The sequence below is a fragment of the Colobus angolensis genome, unplaced genomic scaffold, assembly GCF_000951035.1.
Source record: "Colobus angolensis palliatus isolate OR3802 unplaced genomic scaffold, Cang.pa_1.0 Scaffold183, whole genome shotgun sequence".
Lineage (NCBI taxonomy): Eukaryota > Metazoa > Chordata > Mammalia > Primates > Cercopithecidae > Colobus > Colobus angolensis.
In genome coordinates this window covers 1,218,748-1,246,705 of record NW_012114966.1, presented here as the reverse complement: position 1 = coordinate 1,246,705, position 27,958 = coordinate 1,218,748, and the positions used below count along the sequence as shown (strand labels likewise).

The 27,958-nt window shown below is 50.7% G+C and overlaps 1 protein-coding gene across 1 annotated transcript; it reads left to right on the top strand.

Moving 5' to 3' along the window:
- Positions 1-1,117: 1,117 nt before the first annotated feature.
- On the top strand, positions 1,118-27,958 carry ARAP3 (ArfGAP with RhoGAP domain, ankyrin repeat and PH domain 3). Its single transcript, XM_011939715.1, has 32 exons — positions 1,118-1,996; positions 2,142-2,203; positions 2,309-2,420; positions 7,820-8,023; positions 8,158-8,227; positions 8,492-8,612; positions 8,700-8,884; positions 8,967-9,073; positions 9,324-9,523; positions 9,619-9,704; positions 9,847-10,029; positions 10,204-10,339; positions 10,952-11,068; positions 11,516-11,663; positions 11,773-11,875; positions 14,933-15,152; positions 16,204-16,267; positions 16,496-16,659; positions 19,446-19,658; positions 19,912-20,017; positions 21,401-21,548; positions 21,859-21,927; positions 22,659-22,733; positions 22,833-22,947; positions 24,462-24,590; positions 24,673-24,806; positions 25,034-25,116; positions 25,214-25,249; positions 25,376-25,439; positions 25,550-25,687; positions 25,908-25,946; positions 26,923-27,958. The coding sequence occupies exons 1-32, from the start codon at positions 1,473-1,475 to the stop codon at positions 27,406-27,408; spliced, it is 4,641 nt and encodes a 1,546-aa protein (XP_011795105.1). The 5' UTR covers positions 1,118-1,472; the 3' UTR covers positions 27,409-27,958.

Here is a 27,958-nt window from a genome sequence, read left to right as displayed (position 1 = left end):
GCGCTGCCTGCCACTGCCCGCCCCGCCCCCGCCGCTCCTGTTCCGCGAGCACCTCGGCTCCCAGTCCCATGCTCTCGAGCCCGGCCTGAGTCACCGGGAAACCAGGTCCTGAGTCAGGGCCCGAGGGTCAGCACGCGGGCCCTGGCTTGGGAATGAGGCCCAGCTGGAGAGAGGCAGAAGGAGGCCCGCACTGATGCTGGAACGGAGTGGGCGTCCTGGTCACCGACAGAGCATAAGAGCAACAGGGAGAGAGCCTAGGCCGAGGAGGAAGACAGAAACCCAGGCTCAGAGGCAGACAGAGACACAGATACAACTCAAGATCTGGTTAGAATTGGAGACTGAGTCAGGGACAAGCTTAATGACAGAGAGCAAAACAGGGTGGGACAAGGAGAGGGACAAAGAAGGATTGAGAGGTTGAGATGGAGTGGGGCAGGGACAGGGACAAGGCAGAGATAAAACTCAGGGGCCACAGAATTAGAGACAGGTCTATGAAATAGGCTGGGGTCAGGGTCAGGCTGGCGGAAGGGGGACAGAGCAGAGACCTGAGCCCAAGGGAATGGGCAGCGAAAAGGCAAGCTCAGAAAAAGAAGGCTTGGAGAAAGCAGAGGTGAGGGGATGGCATTTCACACTGCTGAACTGCTACAGGGCATGTGCACACACATGTGAACATGCTGCTGGTGGGTACTTCTGGAGTACCCCGACCTCTGGTCCCTCATCTCTCTGGCCTGGTTCTCTGCCCCCATCCTTATTCTTCAATTAGCCTCCACCCAGGGCCGGGACCCCACACATTAGGACTGGTTAGGGCTCTCTGGGCAGCCTGACCAAGGCAGGCAGGATGTGGAGGCGGCCAGGGCTGGAAGGAGAGGAAGGAAGTCTGAGCAGAGACAATAGGTGGAAGGGGAGGAGGGACTGGGAACAACCAGGATTAGGAGGGCAGGCCTGTATACCTCGGCTCTGGAAACAAGAGGGAGCAGGGTCTGCACCTCCTTCCTCCTACCTAGGCTGCCCCTCTCCCCACCTTAGTCCACAGCTGATCTGGCCACATCATTGGCCCCTCTTCTGCATCTCCCAATCCCACTCTGCTCCACAGCATTCTAGCATTCTGTCCCATGCTTATTCAGTTGGATGTGCAGCCAGGCAGGAGCAGAGCTTTGACCCAGACCCAGGGTGGGCAGGAGCTGAGGGGCCAACTCTAGCACTGACTTGCTGTGAACCTGGGGCAAGCCCCTTCCCCTCTCTGGGCCTCAGTTTCCTTAACTTCAAATGAAGTCCCTTCCCTAAGTAGAGAGCCATTGCTGTTGTTCTGGGATAGATCTACTTCCAGATCGCAGGCCTGTCAGCATCTTTCTTTGGAGGAAGATTGGAGGCCGGTGCTCACTGTCCAGGCCTCAGACCTTGGGGCAGGGAGGGGGATTCTCAGCCTGAGCCCTCCCTTCACCCTGCCCCTCCCCCCAGCAATGGCCTGAGCCCCCATGGCTGCCCCTCAGGACCTGGACATCGCTGTGTGGCTGGCCACGGTGCACCTGGAGCAGTATGCAGACACGTTCCGACGGCATGGCCTGGCTACAGCAGGTGCAGCCCGGGGCCTGGGCCACGAGGAGCTGAAGCAGTTGGGCATCAGCGCCACAGGGCACCGGAAACGCATTGTGCGCCTGCTGCAGACAGGCACCGAAGAGGGCTCCCTGGATCCCAAATCAGATAGTGCCATGGAACCATCCTCCAGCCCAGCCCCCCAAACCCAGCCCCCTAAACCCGTGCCGAAGCCCAGGACCGTGTTTGGTGGACTCAGTGGCCCTGCCACCACTCAGAGACCTGGGCTGAGCCCAGTCCTCGGGGAACCAGGAGTGTCCAGGAGCCCAGAGCCCAGCCCAAGGACCCCTCCTCTCCCCACTTCCTCCACTGAGCAGTCTTCAGCCCTAAATACTGTGGAGATGATGTCTAATTCCATCTACTTCGGCCTGGACCTAAGAGGCAGGGCACAGGCAGCTCAGGAAAAGTGAGTGGGGTTGGCTCCCTAGGGACTGATGCTGGGGGGAGTGGGGAGGAGAGCATGAATTGGACAGAGGCGGAGGCGGGGAGCAGGGCATGAAGGCTTGTCTTCCTCCTCTCTCCCTAAGTAACCAATAGACCTTTCCCTTCAGGGCCCCAGACAGCTCCCAAACCACTGCCCCCACCCCTGCCCTCAGGCCCACAGCAGGCACAGGTAACTGGATTATCACGGGGTTGGGGGAGAGGGATAGTGCCCTCAGGACCTCATACACTCCCAGCAATCTCCTCTTCCCTGTGCATTCCCCTCTCCTCCTGCCAGTGCACATAATGGATCCTGGTTGTCTGTACTATGGTGTCCAACCTGTGGGGACTCCAGGGGCCCCCGACAGAAGAGAGGGCAGAGGTGTTTGTCAGGACAGGGCTGAACACAGGTGAGTACTAAACAGGGAAGTGGTGGGAGGGAGGAGCAGGTGAGTCGGTGGTGGCCGTGTATCCAGTTATCCAACAAACATGCATTGAGTATTCACCAGCCAGGCACTCAAGATACAGGATGAGTATCACAGACCCAGTGCCACCCTCAGGCAGCTTGTGACTCAGTGGGACAACTGGGAATAAAACAAGTAGACAAACCAATGGTCATATAATAGAATATTGGGAGAAGTGCTTTTCTTTCTTTCTTTTCTTTTTTTTTTTTTTCTTTTGAGATGGAGTCTTGCTCTGTCGCCCAGATTGGAGTGCAATGGCACAATCGGCTCACTGCAACCTCCGCCTCCTGGGTTTAAACAATTATCCTGTCTCAGGCTCCTGAGTAGCTGGGATTACAGGTGCATGCCACCACGCCCGGCTAATTTTTGTATTTTTAGTAGAGATGGAGTTTCACCATGTTGGCCAGGCTGGTCTCGAACTCCTGACCTTAGGTGATCCTCCCGCCTTGGCCTCCCAAAGTGCTGGCATTACAGGTGTGAGCCACCATGCCCAACTAGGAGAAGTGCTTTTCGTTTTTTCATTCAACAAATATTTATTGAGCAACTATCATATACCAGATGTAGATGCTTGGGATAGATTAGTGTACACAGAAGTCCCTGCCCTTGTGGGGAGATAGTCCATTAATAATAAACATAATACATTAAATATTATAGAATGTTTAAAAGGTATTAAGTGCCATGGAAAAAATAGAGCAGGGTAAGAGGGCTGGGAGGTTGGCTGGGCACGGTGGCTCATACCTGTAATCCCAGAACTTTGGGAGCCTGAGGCGGGCAGATCACCTGAGGTCAGGAGTTTGAGACCAGCCTGGCCAACAGGATGAAACCCCATCTCTATAAAAATACAAAAATTAGCCAGGCTCAGTGTTGGACGCCTGTAATCCCAGCTAGTTAGGAGGTTGAGGCAGGAGAATTGGTTGAACCCAGGAGGCAGACGTAGCAGTGACTCAGGAAAAAAAAATAAATGAGGGCTGGGGGCACTGCAAGTTTTCATTTACAGTTAGCAGAGCGTTAAGAAGATGGCATTTGATCAAAAACTTGAAGGAAAGGAGGTGAAGGAGTTAGCCATGAAGATAACTGGGGAAAGAGTGTCCCAGGTAGGGCGAGTGACTGGAACAGAGGCCTCAAGGCGGGTGTGTGCCCAAGGGGATCCAGGAGCAGTGAGGAGGCCAGGGCATCTTGGCTGGGGCAGGTGGGCCACGGTGGGAGGAATGGCAGGAGATGAAGTCAGAGAGGTAAAAGAGGCTAGATAAGGGCCAGGCACAGTGGCTCACGCCTGTAATTCCAGCACTTTGGGAGGCCAAGGTGGGTGGATCACCCGAGGTCAGGAGTTCGAGAGCAGCCTAGCCAACATGGTAAATCTCATCTCTACTAAAAATACAAAAAAATAGCCAGGTGTGGTGGTGGGCATCTGTAGTCCCAGCTACTCAGGAGGCTGAGGCAGGAGAATGGCGGGAACCCGGGAGGTGGAGCATGCAGTGAGCCAAGGTCATGCCACTGCACGCCAGCCTGGGTGACAGAGTAAGACTCTGTCTCAAAAAAAAAAAAAAAAATAGGAAAAATAGCTGGGAGTGGTGGCGCACACCTGTAGTCCCAGCTATTAGAGAGGCTGAAGTAGGACAATCACTTGAACCAGGGAGGTGGAGGTTGCAGTCAATCAAGATCATGCCACTGCCCTCCAGCCTGGACAACAGAGTGAGACCCTGTTTTTTTTTTTTTTTTTTTTTTTTTTTAAAAACCAACAAAACAAAAACAAGAGGCCAGATAAGGCAGGAGCTTGTAGGGACTTTGACTTTTATTCTAAGTGAAATGGGAAGCCATTGAGAGGTTTTGACTTTATAAATGGATCCCCCTGGTTGCTGTGTTGGGAGTGGTCTGTAGGGGGCAAAAGGAGAGGCAGAGAGACCAGTGGGGAGGTTTTTGTAGTAATGTAGGTGAGAGACCTCAGAGTACAGTGATAGTAGCGGAGATGATGAAAAGTGGCTTTATTTTGAAGGCAAACTGTCAGATTAACTTGGGGTGTGAGAAGAAAAGAGCAGTCAAGAATGACTTGGAGGGCTTCCGTCTGAGCTGGTGCTGACCAGTATGATAGCCATTAGCCACACGTGACTACTGGGCCTGTGAAATGTGGCTAGTCTCCATTGAGAGGCATAATAAATGTAAAACACCTGCTAGATTTCAAAGACTTAATAAGAGAAAAAGCAATACTGGGTGAATATAATAAATATAAACATAAATTATCTCATGTTTATATTTTATGTTGATTACAGAATTTTTATGTAGTAAAAATAGTCATTTTTATGTTGATTACATACTAAAATGTTAATGTTTAGGATATATTGGGTTAAATAAAATATATTATTAAAATTAATGTCACCTGTTTCTTTTAATTTTTTTAAACGTGGCTACTGAAAAGTTTAAAATTACATACTTGGTTTGCATTGACTTCTGCTGGATAGCACTGTTCTGAGCACCTGAAAGTTCCTGGAGCTGCCACGGTCTGAGATGGGGAAGACTGGGCTAAGGCAGGTGGGAGGTGAGGGTAGATCAGGAGTGCAGTTCTGGATGTGTTGAATTTGAGGTGTAAGTTATACCACCAAGAAGAGGTGAAGAATAGACCACCAGGTAGACAAGTCTAGAGTCTGGGGAGAGGTCAGAGCTGGAGACCTAAACTTGGGAGTTGTCAGCACTTAGATGGGTGCATAGAGCTGTGAGTGAGTGAGTGCAGATAGAGAAGAGGACCAAGATCAAAGCCCTCATGCAGTCCCATATCTAGAGGTTTGGGAGAAGAGGAAGAATCTGCAAAATGGACAGAAGAGAAATAGACAGCAAATAAAAGGCCAGGAGAATATGATGTCATAGGAGCAAAGTGAAGAAAATGGAGGAGAAGAAGGGAGAGGCCAACTGTGTCCTATGCTTTCTGAGGGGTCTGCTACTGAGTATGATGGGACTTAGAACTGACCCTTGGAACTGGAGGTCACTGGGGATCTTGACAAGTACAGTCTCAGAGTGATGGGGTGAAAGCCCGGTCAGAGTGGGTTTTAAGAAAGAATAGAAAAGTATAGACAGTGTCTTTTGAGGAATTTTTCTGCAAAGAAGAGCAGAGAGTTGGAATGATTGTTGCTAGAGGAAGTAGAGTCAAGAGAAGAGTTTTTATGTTGTTGTTTTTGAGACGGAGTCTTGCTCTGTGGCCCAGGTTGGAGTGCAGTGGCACGATCTCGGCTCACCACAACCTCTGCCTTCTGGGTTCAAGTGATTTGCCTGCCTCAGCCTCCTGAGTAGCTAGGACTACAGGCATGTGCCACCACGCCCAGCTAATTTTTGTACTTTTAGTAGAGACAGGGTTTTTCACCATGTTGGCCAGGATGGTCTTGATCTCTTGACCTCGTGATCCGCCTGCCTTGGCCTCCCAAAGTGCTGGGATTACAGGCGTGAGACACCGTACCCGTCCAAGAAGAGTTTTTTACTGGATGCAATGTTATGTAGGTTTGTAGGTGAATAGGAATGATCTGGTAGGGAGGGACAGTTATGTACGGGAGAGGAGAGTGAGGGATGTCTAGAGTGATTGTGTGGGTGAGAGGAATAGGCTTAAGTGCACAGAGGAGGGTCTGGCTTTAGACATGGGTGTTTATTATAGTCACAGGAGGAAGGCAGAATATGTGCGTGAAATTGGGTAAACATGGCACTGGGAGTCTGTGGGGGTTCTTATCTGATTACTTCAATTTCTCAGTGAAGTAGGAAACAGGCTGCAGTAGCGGTTCTCAACGTTAGCTGGGGAACTTTTAAAACTACAAGTGCCTGGGCCCTCTCCCAGAGATTCACATGTAAGTGTCTGGTGTGAAGCCCATGTACTGATATTTTTTAATGTTTCCCAAGTTATTTTGTGCTGTTGAGGTTGAGAACCCCTGGAAAGTGATAGAGAATAACAGAGGAATCTACTCAGATTAGTTAAGGGAGGCCTCTCTGAGAAGATGACATAAGCAGAGACCTGAAGGATGAGGAAAAGCAGCCCAGAGAAGCATGGAAGGAGGTAAGTTCTAGGTAGAGGGAAGAGTGTGTGCAAAGGCTCTGAAACACGGAGGAGAATGTGGCTGTAAGCAAGGGCCAGGGCAACACAGGATGCAGTCAGGGGAGTGTCTGTGGGCCTCAGTGTACAAGTTCTTGCAGCCCATTGGAATTTGGGTTTAACCTAAGTGCAAATGGGACGTTATTAAAGTTTTCCTGCAAGGGAGTAAAATGGTCTCATCTGCATTTGTAAAAGAGCACTTTGGTGCCTGTGGGAGAATGAGTGTGGGAGGGAGGGCAAGAGTGAAAGCAGGTGACCAGTTAGGGAATTTGTATCACCCTAGTGAGAGTTGATAGGAACTTGGTGCTTGGTCCAGGGAGAGGTCAAGAACATTTTGGAGAAAGAGTCAAGACATATTGATTACCCATGGGCAACCATGACAGGGAGCCATCTACACAGCCCTTCCCTGTCTTTTCCATCTGAGTCATATTAATGGCACAGGAGATGGACTGAAATTTTCCCACTAAAAATTCCAAGTATGCTCAGGAAAGCAGCTCCATGCCAATCTTAAGGGTTTTGAACCTCCCTATTCCCCTGTTTGAAAAGTAGATCCAGACTGGGCACAGTGGCTCACGCCTGTAACCCCAACAGTTTGGGAGGCCAAGGTGGGAGGATCACTTGAGCCCAGGAGTTTGAGACCAGCCTGGGCAACATAGTGAGATCTCATCTCTACTAAAAATAAAAATTAAAAAATTAGCCAGGTGTGGTGGCCAGCACATGCCTGTAGTCCCAGCTACTCAGGGTGGGAGGATCCCTTGAGCCCAGAAGTTCAAGGCTGCAGTGAGCCATGATTGCACCACTGTGCTCAGCCTGGGCAGCAGAGAGAGAGAGACACCCTGTCTCAAAAGAGGCTGGGCGTGGTAGCTCACGCCTGTAATCCCAACATTTTGGGAGGCCAAGGTGGGTGAATCACCTGAGGTCAGGAATTTTCGATCAGCCTGACCAACATCGAGAAACCCCATCTCTACTAAAAATACAAAATTAGCTGGGCGTGGTAGCGTATTCTTGTAATCCCAGCTACTCAGGAGGCTGAGGCAGGAGAATGGCTTGAACCCGAGAGGCAGAGGTTGCAGTGAGCCGAGATCGCACCATTGCACTCTAGCCTCGGCAACAAGAGCGAAGCTCCATCTCAAAAAGAAAAAGAAAAAAAGAAAAGCAAAGCAGATCCAGTACCTGCCAGGCATTCTATTCTTAGATGATGTGAGTAGGATGGAGAAGGTACAAAGAGGGTGTCCAGGGTACTTGTCTAATGTGTGTCCCTCCCTGTGTTGGCCCCCATAAGGCTCAGCAGGCAGGATCTGGAGGCACGGGAGGATGCTGGCTATGCCAGCCTTGAGCTACCTGGAGACTCCACTCTTTTATCACCCACCCTGGAAACAGAGGAGACCAGTGATGACCTCATTTCACCCTATGCCAGCTTTTCCTTCACGGCAGACCGCCCCACGCCCCTGCTCAGTGGCTGGCTAGACAAGCTCTCCCCTCAGGGGTGGGTACTGGGAGGGGAAGGGAGGGAGAAGAGAGAGGCTGGGAGGTGGTTGCACGGGAAAGTGCCCCCAGACCCTATGATCCCCCTAACCCCATGCAACCTCAAACAGTGATCTTGGCTTCTTCCTTCCTCAGAAACTATGTCTTCCAGAGACGCTTTGTGCAGTTCAACGGGAGGAGTCTGATGTACTTTGGCAGTGACAAGGTGGGGGGCTAGGAGATGTGACATGGAGATGAGGGAGAGGGACGGCTGAGAGGGGCTCAGAATTGGAAGGAGGGAAGTCCATGGTGTATGTGGGGGGGGGCAGTGACTGCATGACTCACATCAGCATTTAAAGTAGCTGGCTTAGCAGCTGTACCCACTGCTTGTGGATTGAACGCCAATCTCATAAATCTGGGGCAGGACCCAGGGGTTGGCACACATGGTTCAGTTCCTGTCCTCATGGGTCATTGAGCTCTCTCTCTGCAGGACCCCTTCCCTAAGGGTGTGATACCTTTGACTGCCATTGAGATGACCCGCAGCAGCAAGGACAACAAGTTCCAGGTCATCACCGGCCAGAGGGTGTTCGTGTTCCGCACAGAGAGCGAGGGTGAGGGCCACAGCTCCCTGAGTCAGGGCAGGAGGGAGGGAGGCTGTGTGCGCAATAGCCACTGACCTGCTTCTCCATCCCCACCAGCTCAGCGGGACACGTGGTGCTCCACACTGCAGTCCTGTCTGAAGGAGCAGCGCCTCCTGGGCCACCCCCGGCCCCCCCAGCCACCCCGACCGCTCCGCACGGGCATGCTGGAGCTGCGTGGACACAAGGCCAAGGTGTTTGCTGCCTTGAGTCCTGGAGAGCTGGCACTGTACAAGAGTGAGCAGGTGAGGAGAGCTGGGTGAGGGCTGAGGGGCCTGAACTAGTCTCTGCTGGTACCTCACAATGCCCACCCCCTGACCCCACCAGGCCTTCTCTCTGGGCATCGGGATCTGCTTCATCGAACTGCAGGGCTGCAGCGTCCGGGAGACCAAGAGTCGAAGCTTCGACCTGCTCACACCCCATCGCTGCTTCAGGTGGGGCCTGGGCCAGTGGAAGGCAAGGCTGGGAGACTTTTGGGGGAGGCACAAGGGTGCAGAGGACTGGAGGCCTCCTCAGTAGGACGTCAGAGGGTGTGCACGGATGGTAGTCCAGTGAGCTGGGTCAAGATGTCAGAAGGGTCTGGGCTGCCCCAGGTGTGGCCTGTGGTGGCTCCTGCAGCAAGGGCCAGGGGGATGGGACATGGTGGGTAGGTCCATGCCCATGGACTGGCTGTCAACCCCTCAGCTTCACAGCCGAGTCTGGGGGTGCTCGGCAGAGCTGGGCGGCCGCTCTGCAGGAAGCAGTAACCGAGACCCTGTCTGACTACGAGGTGGCTGAGAAGATCTGGTCTAATCGGGCCAACCGGCATTGTGCAGACTGTGGGTCCTCCCGCCCAGACTGGGCCGCTGTCAATTTGGGGGTGGTCATCTGCAAGCAGTGTGCAGGTGAGGACTGGCCTCAAGCCTATGTGGGGAACAGGAGATCTGGGACTAGAGGGCTCAGGGTACCCATGCCCCATGCCCCTCACACCCTCACACAGGTCAGCACCGGGCCCTGGGTTCCGGGATCTCCAAGGTGCAGAGCCTGAAGCTGGACACAAGTGTCTGGAGTAATGAGATAGTGCAGGTGAGGGGCAGAAGAGGGAGAAAGAGGGAGGGGTAGAAGGGAGCATCCAGAAGCAGGCCTTGGGCCAGCCTGGGGACAGGAATGGAACATCTGAGGACTCTTGAGTTCCTGTCACCTGCCTTTGCCCCTTGTCATCCCACAGTTGTTCATTGTCCTGGGAAATGATCGTGCCAACCGCTTCTGGGCAGGGACCCTACCCCCAGGTGAGGGACTGCATCCAGATGCGACCCCTGGCCCCCGGGGTGAGTTCATCTCCCGAAAGTACCGGCTGGGTCTCTTCCGGAAGCCCCACCCTCAGTACCCAGATCATAGCCAGCTTCTCCAGGTAGGAGGGACAGAGCGGGGCTGATCTGGGGTGGGGGTGGGGGGTGTCAGGAAACACTCTCTGGAGTTGGAATGCCTAGACTTGGGTGGTGGGGACTGTTTTGGGTGATCATATGACTGTCCCCAATGCTCTGTTTGGGATTTGGGGCTGACAGAGGCCCTTCCCTCCCTGCAGGCACTGTGTGCAGCTGTGGCAGGACCCAACCTGCTGAAGAACATGACCCAGCTCCTCTGTGTTGAGGCCTTCGAGGGCGAGGAGCCCTGGTCTCCATCAGCCCTTGATGGCAGCTGCCCTGGCCTCGTGCCCCCAGGTCATCCCCCAAGTGCCTCCTCTCTCCCCCACAGGAATTCTCAGACCCAACCTATGATTCACTTCTTCCAAGGGGCCCCAATTAGCTGATCACAGTGGCCCAGCCTGGGATCCTCAGGGCCCATCTCCTGATGTCATGCGATAGCTGATGATGGTCATGGCTGGGGAGGGTCTGGGTGTTCCAGGTGCTAGTGCTGGTCCACCCCAGACAGGGCCAATCCGTAGGTCAGGGCTAGTCTCCCTGGAGACAGTCTGATCTCTCAAAGAAGTGATCAGCTTAGTGACACTCATCTCCATTGGTCAGGCCAGTGGGGCTGAGACCCTTACAGGATGTCACATGCCCTGAGGTGCCCACCCAGAGCTAACAGCCTGGTTGGCTGGCTGGTGGGGAGAGGCAGTGGGCAGGGGCTGGGCCAGAGGCCTCCCCATCTCGTTACCCCCTGCCTCTCTGTTTTGCAATCTGGGTAGTGAGGGATCCAGCTCCATTGGGCTGTACTTGGCTGTGCTGCCAGTGGAGTCAGGTCCCACTGTCTTTCTCCATTTCATCCCTTCCCCAGAGGGGGTCAGGTGATCCCATTGCACTTGGTTGACCTACTTCCCCTTCCCCTTGCAGACCCCTCCCCTGGTGTGTACAATGAGGTGGTGGTGCCTGCTACTTACAGCGGCTTCCTGTACTGTGGTCCCGTCACCAACAAAGCTGGACCCTCACCCCCTCGCAGGGGCCGGGATGGTGAGGGGGAGCCAAGGGATGGGAGGATACAGGGACAGAAAGTAGATAGGTGTGAGTGTACTGCAGAGGGACAAAGAGGAGAGGGCTGGGATGGGAAAGTGGGGCCATGCCTGGGAATAGGTTGGGGTCCTGGGGGTGAGAGAGAGACCATGCCAGGTGGCAGCATTGAGTGATAGTTAAGAGCATCTGTTCTGAAGTCAGACTGTCTGGGTCAAATCCCAGCTCTGCTACTTCCTACCTATGTGTCTTGGGCGAGCTACTGAAACTGACCCTCAGTTTCCCCATCTGCAAAACAGGACTGAGTATAACACCTCATAGGGTTATTGTGAAGATTTCATGGGATCGTATATGGGCAAAGGGTTTGACACAGAATAAATATCTGGTAAATGGGAACTATGACAGTGGGGGCAGAGGTCTGCTGCCCCTGACTATCTCCCTCCTCCTTAGCTCCCCCCCGCCTATGGTGTGTGCTGGGAGCAGCTCTGGAAATGTTTGCATCAGAAAACAGCCCTGAACCCCTCAGCCTCATACAGCCCCAGGATATTGTATGTCTGGGTGTGAGCCCCCCACCCACTGACCCAGGTGACCTTGACAGGTAATAGCCCTCCTGTGCTCACTGAGCTTCCCCTTTTCTCTTCCCAACCTCCAGCCTGACAGCCCCCTCGTTGGTCCCATTCTCCTCCCTGACCTCATCTTCTCTCTAGGTTCCCCTTTTCCTTTGAGCTCATCCTCACTGGGGGGAGGATCCAGCATTTTGGCACAGATGGAGCTGACAGTCTGGAGGCCTGGACTAGTGCTGTGGGCAAGGTGAGACAGGGGAGCGCCCTCTGCAGCATCTCGTGCTTTCCTTGTCCCCATGTGCTCCCATCTTCTCTCTTATTTCTACAGCCACTTCTTCCACTAACAGCTAAGGGTGACTGAGCACATATTCTGTGCCAGGCCCTGTGTTAAGCATTGCCCACTCGATATCTCATTTAATTTTCACAACCACCCTCAGAGGTAAGGTTTTACATATAAGGAAACTAAATTTTAGAGTTTATGAATTCACTTGGTCAAGGTCACAGAGCTAGGAGGCAGCAGAGCACAGGACTAAAATTCAGGCCTCTGTCTGCAAAGCTCATGGCCCAAACCTTGCTGTGCCAATGCCTCCTCCCATGAAGAAGCTGGCTCTGATTCCCACTACCTACCCTCTGCTCCAGTTTTCCAGTAAGCCCAGAGGCAAAGCTACCTTCATATTTCCCAGCTTGTCCATTCTTAGATAAGCCAATATCTCCCTCCTGTATGCCATTGCCAGAACTGAAAGTTCAGGCCCTAGAGTCAGACATCCTGGAACTGGAGTCTCACAACTCTTAGTCTTGTGAGCTTTTCCACATCTGTAGAGTGGGCGTAAAAGACGCACCCCCTAGGGTTGAGGATTAAATGACATTTGAGGCCCACACACAGCAAGCCCTCAGTATGTGGGCGTTGAAATAATAATGATGGTAGTGATGATGACGATGATGACGACAATCTCTCCCATCCTAAGACAGCTTTTCCCTAAGATCTGTTCCATCTTCAACTTTTCACCCTGGTGCCTTCCTTTCCCTCCTGACAGTGCGTCAGAAAGTCGTGTGCAGCCTGCAGTTCCCCTTTGACCCCTTGCAGCTGCCCTCCTCTGCCCATGCCCTTCTGAACTGCTACCCAGCAGGTCACCAGTGCCTTCTCATTTCCAAAGGCCAAGGCTGCCTCCCAGCCTCACCAGGTCATCTCTGCAGCATCTGGCACTCCTGTATGGGAAATGCTCCACTGCTCTGGCTTTTGACCCCCTTCTCCCAGGCCTCCTACAACTCCTCACACTAACACATTGTCTCTATATCTTTTCAAGGCTCTTTCGTGGCCCTCCCAACCAGGTTTAAGTCTCCTCTCATTATTATCTACATTTCCAAAAAGCTATCCTTTAAGGCAGTGCTTCCCGGAGGGTGCTGTGAAGACTATCACACACCATACTAGCCCATGTGTTATGGTCCATGACAGGATAAGCACAGAACTTGAGAGTAAGCATTTAGAATATTTTATAGCAATTTGACATAGTAATTTTATATGTTGAATCTAATTATTTTAAAAAAGGGCTTGGGCCAGGTGTGGTGGCTCACACTTGCAAATCCCAGCACTTTGGGAGGCTGAGGCGGGAGGATTGCTTGAGCCCAGGAGTTTGAGAGGAGCCCGGGACCCCGTCTCTACAAAAAATAAACGAATTAGCCAAGCATGATGGTGCTCACCTGTAGTCCCAGCTGCTGGGGAGGCTGAGTTGGGAGGATTGCTTGAGCCCTAGAAGTTGAGGCTACAGTGAGCTGTGATCATACCACTGCCCTTCATATAGGTAAGTGAGGCCCGTCTAAAAAAAAAAGAAGTGGGTCGGGTTGTATTCTTCGTTTTTTCATCCAGATTTTCTAGCAATTCACTTTTATTATTATTATTATTATTTTCTTTTTGAGATGGAGTTTCGCTCTTGTCTCCCAGGCTGGAGTGCAGTGACGAGATCTCGGCTCACTGCAACCTCTGCCTCCCGGGTTCAAGCGATTCTTGTGCCTCAGCCTCCTGAGTAGCTGTGACTATAGGTGCACGTGACCATGCCCAGCTAATTTTTGTATTTTTGGTAGAGATGGGGTTTCACCATGTTGGTCAGGCTGGTCTCAAACTCCTGACCTCAGGTGATCCGCCTGCCTCGGCCTCCCAAAGTGCTGGGATTACAGGCTTGAGCCACTGCGCCTGGCCACTTTTATTATTTTTAATGAAAATACAGTATTGGCCGGGCGTGGTGGCTCATGCCTATAATCCCAACACTTTGGGAGGCTGAGGCAGGCGGATCACCTGAGGTCAGGAGTTTGAGAACAGCCAGGCCAACATGGTGAAACCCTGTCTCTACTAAAAATACAAAAAATTAGCCAGACGTGATGGGCACCTGCAGTCCCAGCTATTTGGGAGGCTGAGGCAGGAGAACCTCTTAAACCCGGGAGGTGGAGGTTGCAGTGAGCCGAGATCATGCCACTCTACTCCACCCTGGGAGAGAGGAGTGAAACTTCATTTCAATGAAAAAAAAAAAAAAAGAAAGTACGGTATTGGTTAGTGACAGCTTGGGACTTTAAGCAAGAAAAAGGAAAAAAAGCTCTGGTCCTTTACTGCAATTTACTGCAGGTAGTTTGAGAAGCACTGCTTTGCAGTCGACCTCAAACATCCTTTCCTCAATGAAGCTTCTCCCCAGCCCCCTAGGGTGGTGGGATTTCCCAGGGCATCATGAGTCTTCAGGTGTAGCATTTTTGGCTATAAAGAATGAGTATGCCTTTTTGGCTGGGCGCAGTGGCTCCTGTCTGTAATCCCAGCACTTTGGGAGGCCAAGGTGGGCGTTTGAGACCAGCCTGAGCAACATGGCAAAACCGTATCTTTACAAAAAAGGTAAAATAGCCAGGTGTGATGGCATGTTCCTGTAGTCCCAGCTACTCAGGAGGTTGAGGTGGGAAGATCACCTGAGCCGGGGGAGGTTGAGGCTGCAGTGAGCCATGATCACAGCACTGCACAAGAATGAGTATTCTTTCTTACACCCACACCTCAATTAAGGGCACAAGGCTGCCACACAGTGGTCTTCTTTATGTTGAGGAGAGCAAACTGAATTGAATTGAATTTCTTTCCTGTCTTTCTCCATCCGTCTCATGTCTCCTCCTTGGCTGTCTCCTTTGTTCTCTCCAATCCTTTTTCATTCCTGTTTTTCTTCTGCTTTCTCTTTGTGTTTTTCTCTGCTTTTCCCTACCCCGATCACTCTCATTTCTCTCCCCTGTTCCTTGTCTCTTCCCCCATCCCCCTTTCTCCTGTCCTCCCCTGCCTCTACAGTGGTTCTCCCCGCTGAGCTGCCACCAGCTGCTGGGTCCCGGGTTGCTGCGGCTGGGCCGCCTATGGCTGCGGTCCCCCTCCCATACAGCCCCGGCCCCTGGTGTCTGGCTGTCAGGGTTCGGCCTCCTTCGTGGTGACCACCTCTTCCTGTGCTCAGCACCGGGCCCCGGCCCCCCAGCCCCTGAGGACATGGTGCATCTGCGGAGGCTACAGGAGATCAGTAAGCAGGGAGGTTTGCGGGGACAGGGATGAAGGGTGGCCATGGGGGTGCATAGGAGCAGACCTTTATTATTTGGAGGTTCTTATGGGAAACAGCAGAACATGGTGGCTTCAGGTATAAGCTCTGAAGGGAAACTGCCCAGCTTTACACCCCACCTTCATCACTTCCTAGCTGTATATCCCTGGACAAGTTATTTATCCTCTCTGTGCCTTAGTTTCCTCATCTTTAAAATGGGTACAATAATAACATCTTCCTCAGAGGGTTGTAGTGAGGTTCAAATAGGGTAATGCATCTAAAACATGTATCACAGAGCCTGACAAACACTTTTTTAAGTGCTCAATAAATGTTATTATTATTATTATTATTGTTATTATTATTTTTTTTTTTTTGGAGACAGAGTCACGCTCTATGCCCCAGGCTAGAGTGCAAGGGCATGATCTTAATTCCTCAACTCACTGCAACCTCCACCTCCCAGGTTCAAGTGATTCTCATGCCTCAGCCCCCCAAGTAGCTAGGATTACAGGCACCTGCCACCACGCCCAGCTAATTTTTGTATTTTTAGTAGGGAAGGGGTTTCACCATGTTGGCCAGGCTGGTCTCGAACTCCTGACCTCAGGTGATCTACCCACCTTGGCCTCCCAAAGTCCTGGGATTACAGGAGTGAGCCACCACGCCCAGCCTATAAATGTTATTATTTGGAGTCACTTGCTGGTTGGGTCCTGGGAGAGGGGACTGGGTACCCTCGCTGCTTTCCTTTCTCCTAAAAGAGGAACAATATAAGATAATATTTTAGGACTTTGGAAACAAGAGACCTGGGTTTGTGCTTAGCCTTGTCATTTTATAGCAAGTGATCTGGGGCAAGTTACTTAAACTTTCTGAGCTTAATGTGTCACCTATAAAATGGGAATAATAGTACATAACTCATAGGATTCAACTGAACGTTTTTTGTAATGCTCCTAGCCTGGCATCTATGCAAGTTAAGCATTTAATAAATAGTAGTCTCTATGATGAAGATGATAATCATGAAAATGTCCACTGATTCTCCTCCCAGGTGTGGTTTCTGCAGCTGACACCCCAGACAAGAAAGAGTATTTGGTCCTGGTGGAGACAGGAAGGTAAATTGCCCCTGCCCTTGACCTGGGGCTCCCCTTCCTGGAGCCGAGCCCACACTCTGCAACCTGGCCTGCTGGACCATTGCCCACTTCCTCAAAGTTTCTTCCTGTGCTCCAAGATGATTTGGGTTGGGTGTTGCTGCCCTCTGCTGGTGGCTCTGGGAAGTCTGGTCCCCATGCATCTGGGCCTGTCAGAGGAGCTGGCTCTGATTCAACCCTCTCTGGTCTCAGGACCCTGTATCTGCAAGGAGAGAGCCGACTGGACTTCACGGCATGGAACACAGCCATTGGGGGCGCGGCTGGTGGGGGCGGCACAGGGCTGCAGGAGCAGCAGATGAGCCGGGGTGACATTCCCATCATCGTGGATGCCTGCATCAGTTTCATTACCCAGCATGGTGAGTAGGCACTGGCTGATACTGAGACAATGGGGGTGGGGAGTGGGGGGATGAGGAGGTGGATAACGTGAGCACAGCCAGGGTGGAACATGAGCATGGCCTGGAAGAGCTTTGCCTCCAGAAACTGCAACTGGACCCCAGCTGGTCATATGACTCTTGGCAGGCTGCTTTGCTTTTCTGAACAATTCCATCATCTGTAAAATGGGGCCAACGGTCCTCATTTTCCAGGATAATTGTGACAGTGAGACAATGCTTGTCAAGCCTTGAGTGCAGGGCCTGGCATGTAACAAGTGTTCAGAAGTTTCGTCAAGTGTGGAGTAGGGGAGGAGCACTGAAAATGTGACTGAGGACACAGAGCCATGGCAAACAGTGAGCAGCTGTGGGGTGAGAGCTGAGCTGTGCAGCACATTCCCAGAAGTTTTAAGCAGAATTATTCTGTGTGGGAGGTTTTCCAGGCTTAAATGGTCAGCTGTGCAAATGGCCCCCATAATTCTTCGTGAGTTTTTGTTTGTTTGTTTGTTTGAGATGAAGTCTTGCTCTGTCGCCCAAGCTGGAGTGCAGTGGCATGATCTCGGCTCACTGCAACGTCCACCTTTTGGGTTCAAGCAATTCTCCTGCCTCAGCCTCCAAAGTAGTTGGGATTACAGGCGTGCCCCACCACACCTGATAATTTTTATGTTTTTAGTAGAGATGGGTTTCACCATGTTGGCCAGGCTGGTCTCAAACTCCTGACCTCAGGTGATCCACCCACCTCAGCCTCCCAAAGTGCTGGAATTACAGGCGTGAGTCACCACACCTGGTCCTTTGATTTTTATCCAGTCTAAATAAGGACCAAAAAGAATCTTTTCCTCCTGTGAACCCTCTTTAGAAGGCTGGACTCTTAAGAAGGAAAATTCACAGAAAACTAAGGTGGGCAGTACAGTCATCACTCAATATCCACAGAGGATTGGTTCCAGGACCCCTGTGGATACCAAAATCCATGGATGCTCCCTCACATAAAATGGCATAGTATTTATTTGCATATAACCTAGGCATATCTTCCTGTATACTTTAAATCATTCCTAGATCATTTATAATACCTAATACAATGCAAGTGCTGTGGAAATAGTTGTTATGCTGTATTGTTTTTATTTGTATTTTGTTGTTGTTATATTGTTATCTCGGGGTTTTTTTCCAAATATTTTTGATGTTGGTTGAATCTGCAGTTGTGGAGCCCATGGATACAGAGGGCTGACTGTAAGGAAAAAAACAGCACCTCCACAAACCTACAAATAATCGTTACTAGTCATGGGAAATGGATAGTCAGTGGCTAATAACATTTTCCATGCCTTGGCAGTGGCCTTGTTCAGTGACCTCCCCCACTCGCTACATCCTTATCCTCTTCTCAGCCTCTCTCGTGTTCAAAGGAGGAAATAAATCAGAGGCCCAGTGAGAAAGCCCTGAAGAAGGAATATGGGGCTGGACATGGTGGGTCAAGCCTGTAATCCCAGCACTTTGGGAAGCCGAGGCAGGTGGATCACCTGAGGTCAGGAGTTCGAGACCAGCCAGGCCAACATGGTGAAACCCCGTTTCTATTAAAATACAAAAATTAGCCGGCCATGGTGGCAGATGCCTGTAATCCCAGCTACCCGGGAGGCTGAGGCAGGAGAATCGCTGTGAGCTGAGGTTGCAGTGAGCTGAGGTTGCAGTGAGCTGAGATGGCACCACTTTACTCCACCATGGGCGAAAGAGCAAAACTCCGTCTCAAAAAAAAAAAAAGAAAGAATCTGGGTATTCATCCCCTCCCCTCCAAGGTTCCTGCACCACCACTGTTTAGTCAGCATACACTGGTTGAGCTGCTACCATGTGTCAGACAGTGGGACTATGGCAGTAAGCAGGGAGGGTCCTAGGAAGCTTATTTATTACCCATCTCTTGGGTAATAAATAAGAAAACAAATATAGTCTGTTCTTGTTATTTGTGGTAGTTATGTTCTAAGTCACTGCAAACATTTAATTAGTGAATACTAAATTACTGCCCCAGGGGAAATACAGGGTTAACTTCCTGCTAGCCTGTGGTTACAATAACATTTTAGTCAACTGATCAATATGTATCCTTGTTGTATGTGTTTTTCTGTGTAAAGAGACCTTATTTTATATATATTGTTTGATTTGTTAACACTGAACAGCCAACAGCACTGTAACTCATGCCTGAAGGAAGCTAATCTAACACATGTATTTTCTCTGTAAGGCATGTCACAGCTTTCTCACACGTAGAAACACTAGACAGCATTTCAGCACTATACTTGGGCCATTTTAAACAGTGAAATCACCAACAGAAAGCACAAAAATATGGCTCTAAATATACCATTAAAAGGATACACTTGTTTAGAGTAAGAACATGCACATTGGGGAGGGGACTTAAATTTTTCTTCACTCTGTTCATAAATGATGATGAAAATGCCAGAAATATTGATTTGGGGGTTACAAATAAATTTTAGCAAATAGGAGAATGTGCAGATATGGAATCCACAGATAATGAGGATGGACTATAAAGTGATTTCAGAGAGTGCTATTTAAAAATAAAAGTGGTGAGGAAATACAGTGTCGTGGGAGTTGTTACATGTGACAGTGAGGTCAGAGAAGGACTTTCTGAGACCTGAGAATGAAGACCATGGAGAAATAGAGCTCCTCCTCTCTGAATCCATGCCCCCATCAGCCACATATCACATAGGGAGGCCACGGATGGGCCATGGTGGGTGGTGGTAGCCTTTGCACCATGGTGAGCAGAGATGGCTGGCTCTCCTTAGGGCTCCGGCTGGAAGGTGTATACCGGAAAGGGGGCGCTCGTGCCCGCAGCCTGAAACTCCTGGCTGAGTTCCGTCGGGATGCCCGGTCGGTGAAGCTCCGACCAGGGGAGCATTTTGTGGAGGATGTCACTGACACACTCAAACGCTTCTTTCGTGAGCTCGATGACCCTGTGACCTCTGCACGGTTGCTGCCTCGCTGGAGGGAGGCTGCTGGTATTCCTAAGATCCCTGAGAACCAAGGCCCAACCAGGATCTCTGCCTTCCCCCGCCAGAATCCATGGTTTGGCAGCCCTCCTCCCCATCACTTCCCACCCTGGGGGAATCATCCAGAGACTTGACTCAGGGGGAGGTGGGAAGGGGGCAGAGACACATCCATCCTGTGTTGTGTCTAAAAATCCCTCCCTCCATACCAGCTGCCACTCTTTCTTCCTGGGTCCTCCCCAACCCTCCTCCATTCCATCCCCAGAGCTGCCCCAGAAAAATCAGCGCCTGGAGAAATATAAAGATGTGATTGGCTGCCTGCCGCGGGTCAACCGCCGCACACTGGCCACCCTCATTGGGCATCTCTATCGGTCAGTATTGCCAGACCCTCTGCAGGACCCTTCCTCACCTCAATCTGACCCTGCACTTTCATTCATTCATTCATTCATTCATTCCACAAACAGTTGTTAAGTGAAGGTATCATAGCATCAAGGTTCAGAGAATGGATTTGGGGGATCAGGCAGACCTAGGCTTTAATCTGGTGCCATCATTCTAGCTGTGTGACTTTGGGTAAATTACTTGTACCTCAATTTCTTCATTTCTAAAAGGAAGTAATGGATGATGTAATGAATCATATCCACCTCATAGGTTATGAGAGAGTTAAATGAAGGCTGGGTGCATGGTATCTCACACCTGTAATCGCAACACTTTGGGAAACTGAGGTGGGTGGATCACCTGAGCCCAGGAGTTCAAGACCAGCCTGGCCAACATAGTGAAACCCAGCCTCTACTAAAAATACAAAAATTAGCCCTGTGTGGTGGTACCCACCTGTAATCCCAGCTACTCAGGAAGCTGAGGCACGAGAATCAGTTGAGCCCGGGAGGTGGAGGTTGCAGTGAGCCAAGATTGTACCACTTCACTCCAGCCTGGGTGACAGAGAAAAAAAAAAAAAAAAAAAAGAGTCAAAATTCATTAAATTCTTAGTACAGTACATGCCAGTACATCTGGCATGTCATAAGCCTTCAGAAATGGTTAGCAATCAATATTATTTTGTTTTATTATGTGATGTCAGGGAAAACATTAGATATAAGAAACACAAAAATGAATAAGATACACATCTACCTTTACCAATCTGTTAGGGAGACAGGTCTTTGAGCAATTCTGGGGAGAAACCCTTTCTGTATTGCACTGATTATATTATATTACAGGGGCCAGGTGTGGTGGCTCACACCTGTAATCCTAACACGTTGGGAGGCCAAGGCAGGAGGATCATTTGAGCCCAGGAGTTGGAGACCAGCCTGGGTAACATAGTGAGACATCCCGTCTCTACAAAAGATAAAAATAAATAAATAATAAAAACATACTATATTATAGGGATTGGTCAACTACAGGCCCATGGGGCCAAATCCAGCTTATTGCCTATGTTTATAAATAAAGTTTTGTACATAAAATGTAAAGCCACACCCATTCATGTATACATTTTCTATAGCTCCTTTCATGCTGCAGCAACAGAGCTGAGGAGTTGCAACAGAGACTGTCTGGCCTGCAAGCCTAAAATGTCTACTATCTGTCCCTTTACATAAAAAGTTTGCTGATTCTTGCCTTATCTGTCTCCCCTAGACTGGGAGCTCCTTGATGCCAATATTGTCTTACTACTGTATCCCAAGCACTTAGCCCAGGCATACAATAGGGATTCAATAAGTGTTTGCTGAATGAATGGCTACATTGATGAAGACCCTGGCACCCCTCTGCAGGGTGCAGAAATGTGCGGCTCTAAACCAGATGTGCACGCGGAACCTGGCTCTGCTGTTTGCGCCCAGCGTGTTCCAGACGGATGGGCGGGGGGAACACGAGGTTCGGGTGCTGCAGGAGCTCATCGACGGCTACATCTCTGTCTTTGATGTAAGACTTTCCTGACCTCTAACTCAAAACCCCTTTCCCCTACCCTCACAGGACCCAGAGACTCTGGATCCTGCTCACCCCAACAAGCTGCCAGCCCAGGCCTCTGGTGGCCCACTACACCAGGAACCACCTCCCAGAAGCCTGGGCCTTTTTCTCCCACAACCTCACTTCCAACATCCTCACACCCTTGGTTCTTAGCTCTTCTGGCCTCCAGCCCTCTTAAACAGGTCCTCCTTGGCCTTGAGATCTTCCCTGCTTCCCTGCAGATCCTCTTCCAGCACCCCAACACTCTCTTTTGGCTCTTTCACAGATCGATTCTGACCAGGTAGCTCAGATTGACTTGGAGGTCAGTCTTATCACCACCTGGAAGGATGTGCAGGTAACTCGTCCTGACCTTAGTCTCCTGAATGCTGCAGGAGGAGACATCAGGACAGGAAGCTGACTTTCTGCCCAGCTGAGGAAGTTTCCTTTCCAGCCTGTCCTTCTGGACACTAGCACTCAGCTCTCTGGGAGAATCCAATGAGAGAAGTGCTTTGGGGAGTGGGGTTTGGTTAGGGTTTGCTCCATTTGTTCCACCATGAGGATTCTTCCTGGTGATAATCTTGGCACTGGATAGTTTGTTTTGGTTTTCTGTGGGAGCATCAAGTGAGACCTTACTACTAAGTGTAAGAGATCCAAGGAGGAGTTAGTAAAATCAGACAAAGCAGTGAGAATAATAATAAATATAATAGCAAACATAACTGAGGACTTATTATATTCCAAGCACCTCTCATCTCATGTTAGTATCATACAACTCCATGAAGTAGATAGTCTCATTTTTTTCAAATAAAGAAACTGAGGCTCAAAGGGTCATTTATTCAAGGTCACCCTGTAGCGAGTGGAAGAGACCAGGCAGTCTGACTCCACGTCTGTCCTCCCAACCACTCTGATGCCTAAAGATGCAGTTTTGCCACTTCCAGAGTTCTCCCTTTTAAGAGCCTGAGTGACATTGGGGTTGGGAGGAGATCTTTGTTGGAAGAGTCACTTATGAGGCAATACGAGGAACCCTCTGACTTTGATTTCTTTTGCATCCTTTTTTTGTCCTTCTGACTTTTTTACCCCTCCCCTCAGCTGTCTCAGGCTGGAGACCTCATCATGGAAGTTTATATAGAACAGCAGCTCCCAGACAACTGTGTCACCCTGAAGGTTGGTCCCAAGGGGATTGGAGGGGAAGTAAGAGGATAGTGAGGTTCCGGGGGCAATGGCCTGACCAGCATGGGTTCTCTGCTCTTGCCCTGACCCCAGGTGTCTCCAACCCTGACTGCTGAGGAGCTGACTAACCAGGTACTGGAGATGCGGGGGACAGCAGCTGGGATGGACTTGTGGGTGACTTTTGAGATTCGAGAGCATGGGGAGCTGGGTGAGTATGACCATGCCTGTGTGTTCATGCATGTGTATATGCCTGTGTGTGGTTGTGTGGTCAAGGTCATCAGTGACTTCATGTTGGACTCATCCACTCATACAGTGGACTCATCCACTCATCCATGCGAGGGGACATTCAACATAGTTGACTCACTCCCTCTTTCTCAGTATTCTTCCATCTTGGCCTTAGTGACCCCCACAAGCTTGTAGTTTACGTTCTACCTTAAAGGGAGCTTCTCTTCCTCTTTTGCCCGGATTCCAAATGTTGGAGAGACCCACGGCTCAATTCTGGGCCCTTTTCTCTCATCTATCTACATTTCTCCTTGGATAAACTAACCTATTCTCATGGTTTTAAATGCCATTAATAACCCGACATCCAAATTTATATCTCTGGCCCACATCTCTCCTCTCAGCTCCAGACTCACATATCCAAATGCCTACTCGACACCGCCACTTCTGACAACCAACTCAAATGTAAAACATCTAAGACCAATTTAGATGGTTTCTAGTCCCCTTTCCTAAAAAAAAAAGCCTAGGCCGTTCTCCAGTTTTTCCCAACTCAGTAAATGGTACCACAATTCACCTGGTGATTAAGGCCAGAAACCTGGGAATCCTCTGGGACTCCTCCCTTTGTGTCATTTTCATACCCAACTCACCAACTAGTCTTGTCGGTTCCATTAGAATCAATCACTTCTCTCCATCTCCACTGCTACCACCATCCTAGCTGAAGTCACCATTATCTTTTTGTCAACAGTAACCACTAAAGTGTGTGGCCCCAGAAAGGGGATAGCTGGACAATGTTCCATGCTTGCCTCCCTACAATCAATTTTCCACGCAGCAGCAAAGTGAACATTTCAAGCATAAATCACCTCATATCCTTCCTATGGTTAAAACCCTTCAGTGGCTTCCCGTTGAACTTAAAGTATCATTCCAGTCCCTTACCACAGCCCACATGGCCCTGAATGTCTGGCCCCTGCGTCCTCCATGCCTCATCTCACATCACCTGTTCTCGTATCTGTCCTCTTCGTTGTAGCTACATTGGCTGTTTACTTCCCCAAATACATCTTTCCTGATTGACAGCCTTTGTTCTTGCATTTTGTCATGCTTGAAATCTTCTATCACCCAATCGTAGGATGGCTTGGTCTTCCTAATCCTTCAGATCTCTGAGTCTCATCTTCAAGTGCCGCTTTTGAAAGGTCTTACCTGACTACCCTATCTCAGTTGCTGTGCTGTTGCTCACTCAGCTTATTGTTTCTTGCAAAGCAATTATTTGTCTGCAATTATTTTGTGTCTATACCCTCACTAGACTGTGTGCTTTGTGAAGGGAGGTCATGTGTATCATGCTCACCACTGTATCCCAGGGCCAGCACAGTACCTGGCATAGAGACAGTGAAAAATAAATGTCTGTGGTTGGATAATTGAATGGATGAATGAATGACTGGTGAGAGCTGGACTGGTGAGGGCTTAGTATGAATATTCTGATTGATACGTACCCTCACCTTACCCCTTAAGAGCGGCCACTGCATCCCAAGGAAAAGGTCTTAGAGCAGGCCTTACAATGGTGCCAGCTCCCAGAGCCCTGCTCAGCCTCCCTGCTCTTGAAAAAAGTCCCCCTGGCCCAAGCCGGCTGCCTCTTCACAGGTGAGCCTCCTTCCTCTGCCCAGCATCCCCCAGGTCTCTCCCCTAGCACCCTCTCGACCCAGGATTGCCCATCTGTGCCCAGGTATCCGACGTGAGAGCCCACGGGTGGGGCTGTTGCGGTGTCGTGAGGAGCCACCCCGCTTGCTGGGAAGCCGCTTCCAGGAGAGGTTCTTTCTGCTGCGTGGCCGCTGCCTGCTGCTACTCAAGGAGAAGAAAGTGAGGCCCTGGGGCCAGAGGCGTGGGATGCTGGGTGGCCATGGAGAGGAGCCATGACTGTACCCACCCTCTGACTCCACAGCCCATACTCTCATCAATCTCATTGCTTTTCTGCCCCCTACTTCTGAGACCCTGTGACCACAGACCCCATTGCTTCCATGACATCTTGACCTCATTAACCATGATTTCTCATCTCTCGATCTCACTGACTCTGTTTCTGTTCTCAGAGCTCTAAACCAGAACGGGAGTGGCCTTTGGAAGGTGCCAAGGTCTTCCTGGGAATCCGCAAGAAGTTAAAGCCCCCAACACCGTGAGTTTTCTTCCCCAGCCCGCACTTCCAGGACCTTCCTGCCTTCACCCCTCTGCCCTTTCTGACTGCCCCATCACTGTTCTTCTTTGTCTCCCAGGTGGGGCTTCACATTGATACTGGAGAAGATGCACCTGTGAGTACCTCCTGCCCTGGCTTCTCTGGCCCAGCTCTGCACTGTCTTTTCTCCTCCCTCTTTCTATGCTCCATTCCTATAGCTGTGACCCTCTCTCTCCCTCTGTTTCCACTCTGATCACCCCAGCTACTTGTCCTGCATTGACGAGGATGAGATGTGGGATTGGACCACCAGCATCCTTAAAGCCCAGGTGAGGGGAAGGAAAAGGCTGAGGGCTGGGTCTGTGGTCCCCCTGGGGCCCAGCTGTCCTCCTCAGTGCCTTTCATGCCTACTGGTGCTAACCCCTCACGCTCCCACCAGCACGATGACCAGCAGCCAGTGGTCTTACGACGCCGTTCCTCCTCCGACTTTGCCCGTCAGAAGTTTGGCACTATGCCTCTGCTGCCTATCCGCGGGGATGACAGTGGAGCCACCCTCCTCTCTGCCAATCAGACCCTGGTAAGGCACCCTAGTCTGCCCCAACCCCTGATTCCTGCTGTAACCCTTGTCACATTGCAGTAGGGAGTGGTGTGCCTGCTAGCCTGGTGCCACCCTGTGCTCACTGTCCCCCTCCCTTCTGCCTTCTTCACCCCCATTCACCACTCCTGTCTCCTGTTGCTAGTCCTCACTGTGTCTTTATATCTTTCCCTCCCCTTGTCCCCACCCCACCTGTGTCCAGCGGCAACTACACAACCGGAGGACCCTGTCCATGTTCTTTGTGAGTATTGTGCCTGCTCCAGCAGTATGCCTGTCAACACTGTGTTCCTCTGTGCTGCCTGAGCCCCGGATGTGCTCTATTTTCCTCATGTAGGCCATCAGGGTGTATGTAGGCCATCAGGGTGTGTGTGTGTGTATGTGTGTGTGTAGTCCATCAGGGTGTGTGTGTATGTGTGTGTGTAGTCCATCAGGGTGTGTGTGTGTATGTGTGTGTGTGTGTAGCCCATCGGGGGGGGTGTGTGTGTGTGTGAGAGAGAGGGAGAGAGGAGAGAGAGAGAAAGGGAGAGGGAGAGGGACAGGACAGAGAGAAAGAGGAGGCCAGAAAGAATGAGGAAAATGAGAGATGTAAGGTGCGGTAATAAAAGGAGAAAGTTCGGGCACAGTGGCTCACACCTGTAATCCCAGCACTTTGGGAGGCTGAGGTGGGTGGATCACCTGAGGTCAGGAGTTCAAGACCAGCCTAATCAACATGGTAAAATCCCATCTCTACTAAAAATACAAAATTAGCCAGGTGTGGTGGCGCATGCCTGTGATCCCAGCTACTTGGGAGGCTGAGGCAGGAGAATCACTTGAACCTGGGAGGCGGAGGTTGCAGTGAGCCGAGATCGCACCACTGCACTCCAGCCTAGGGAACAAGAGTGAAACTCTGTCTCAAAAAAAAAATAAAAATAAATAAACCAAAGGGAAAGTTGTCACAGAATCTGTGAAATAGATGGAAAGTCATGAAGTGAATGCATTTTGGAGTTAGACAGACCTGGGTTCAAACCCCAGCTCTGCCATTTAGTCATTATGTGATGCTGGGCAACTTAACCCCTTTGCATTCAGTTGACTCTTTTGTAGTGTAACCCACTTCCAGTATTATACATGCCAAGTATTTTACAGCATCTGGCCCAGAGGAAGAGCTTAGTAAATGTTAGTGATTGATAATCTGGTAACTTTAACTCTGTGCCCACTCCTGCCATCCTGTTCCCATCCAGCCGATGAAGTCATCCCAGGGGTCTGTGGAGGAACAAGAGGAGCTGGAGGAGCCTGTGTATGAGGAGCCGGTGTATGAAGAAGTAGGGGCCTTCCCTGAGTTGACCCAGGACACTTCTACCTCTTTCTCCACCACACGGGAGTGGACAGTGAAGCCAGAGAACCCCCTCACCAGCCAGAAGTCCTTGGATCAACCCTTTCTCTCCAAGTCAGGCACCCTGGGCCAGGAGGAGAGGCTACCTGAGCCCCCTCCGGGCCCCCTTTCAAAGAGCAGTCCCCAGGCACGGGGGTCCCTGGAGGAACAGCTGCTCCAGGAGCTCAGCAGCCTTATCCTGAGGAAAGGAGAGACCACTACAGGCCTGGGAAGTCCTTCCCAGCCATCCAGCCCCCAGTCCCCCAGTCCCACTGGGCTTCCAACACAGACACCTGGCTTCCCCATCCAACCCCCCTGCACTTCTAGTCCACCCTCCAGCCATCCCCTCACATGACCCTAGGACCAGCAGTCTGAGAGGGTAGGTATCAGAAGATCCAGAAGCTCTTATCATGGCACTGTTACAGCTTCCTCTGGCCTGGCTGGAAAGACTCCAGAATCCAGTGTGGTGCTGTGGAAGGAGCATTGGACTGAAGGCTTCAGTGGCTGCATATCCCAGGACAGGTCATGGCTCCTCTCTGGGCCCAGCCCATTTATCTGTACCATGAGGTAACTGAAGTAAGGAGAGCAGTGAATGTCAAACTGTTTGTCAGAGCCATAAGCCTCACATATTTTCCCTCAACAAGGGCAGCTCCTACTTTATATATTTGATATGTAGGGGTTCTGTGAGAGATTTTGGGTTTTAAAGGAATGGTTCTATTGCATTAAAGAAAAAAATGCTTTGGAAACCAGAGGCCTGGATGATGTTAAAGTCTATCCTGTCCCACTTCCTACATTCTGGGACTACAGTGAAGCCTGGAGTAGGGAGACTGATTGAGTTTGGGGGCTGGGACCAGGGGAGTCAAAAATAGATGAATAATGGTCAATAAACCTTGGAACCAAAAGAC

What these genes read in the sequence shown, in the direction of transcription:
- ARAP3 (XM_011939715.1), top strand. Translation starts at nt 1,473, where the DNA reads ATGGCTGCCCCTCAGGACCTGGACATCGCTGTGTGGCTGGCCACGGTG. An exon ending in GTCCTGGTGGAGACAGGAAG is followed by an intron (nt 16,268 to 16,495) that starts GTAAATTGCCCC and finishes CTCTGGTCTCAG; the next exon opens with GACCCTGTATCTGCAAGGAG. An exon ending in AGCCGGCTGCCTCTTCACAG is followed by an intron (nt 24,591 to 24,672) that starts GTGAGCCTCCTT and finishes ATCTGTGCCCAG; the next exon opens with GTATCCGACGTGAGAGCCCA.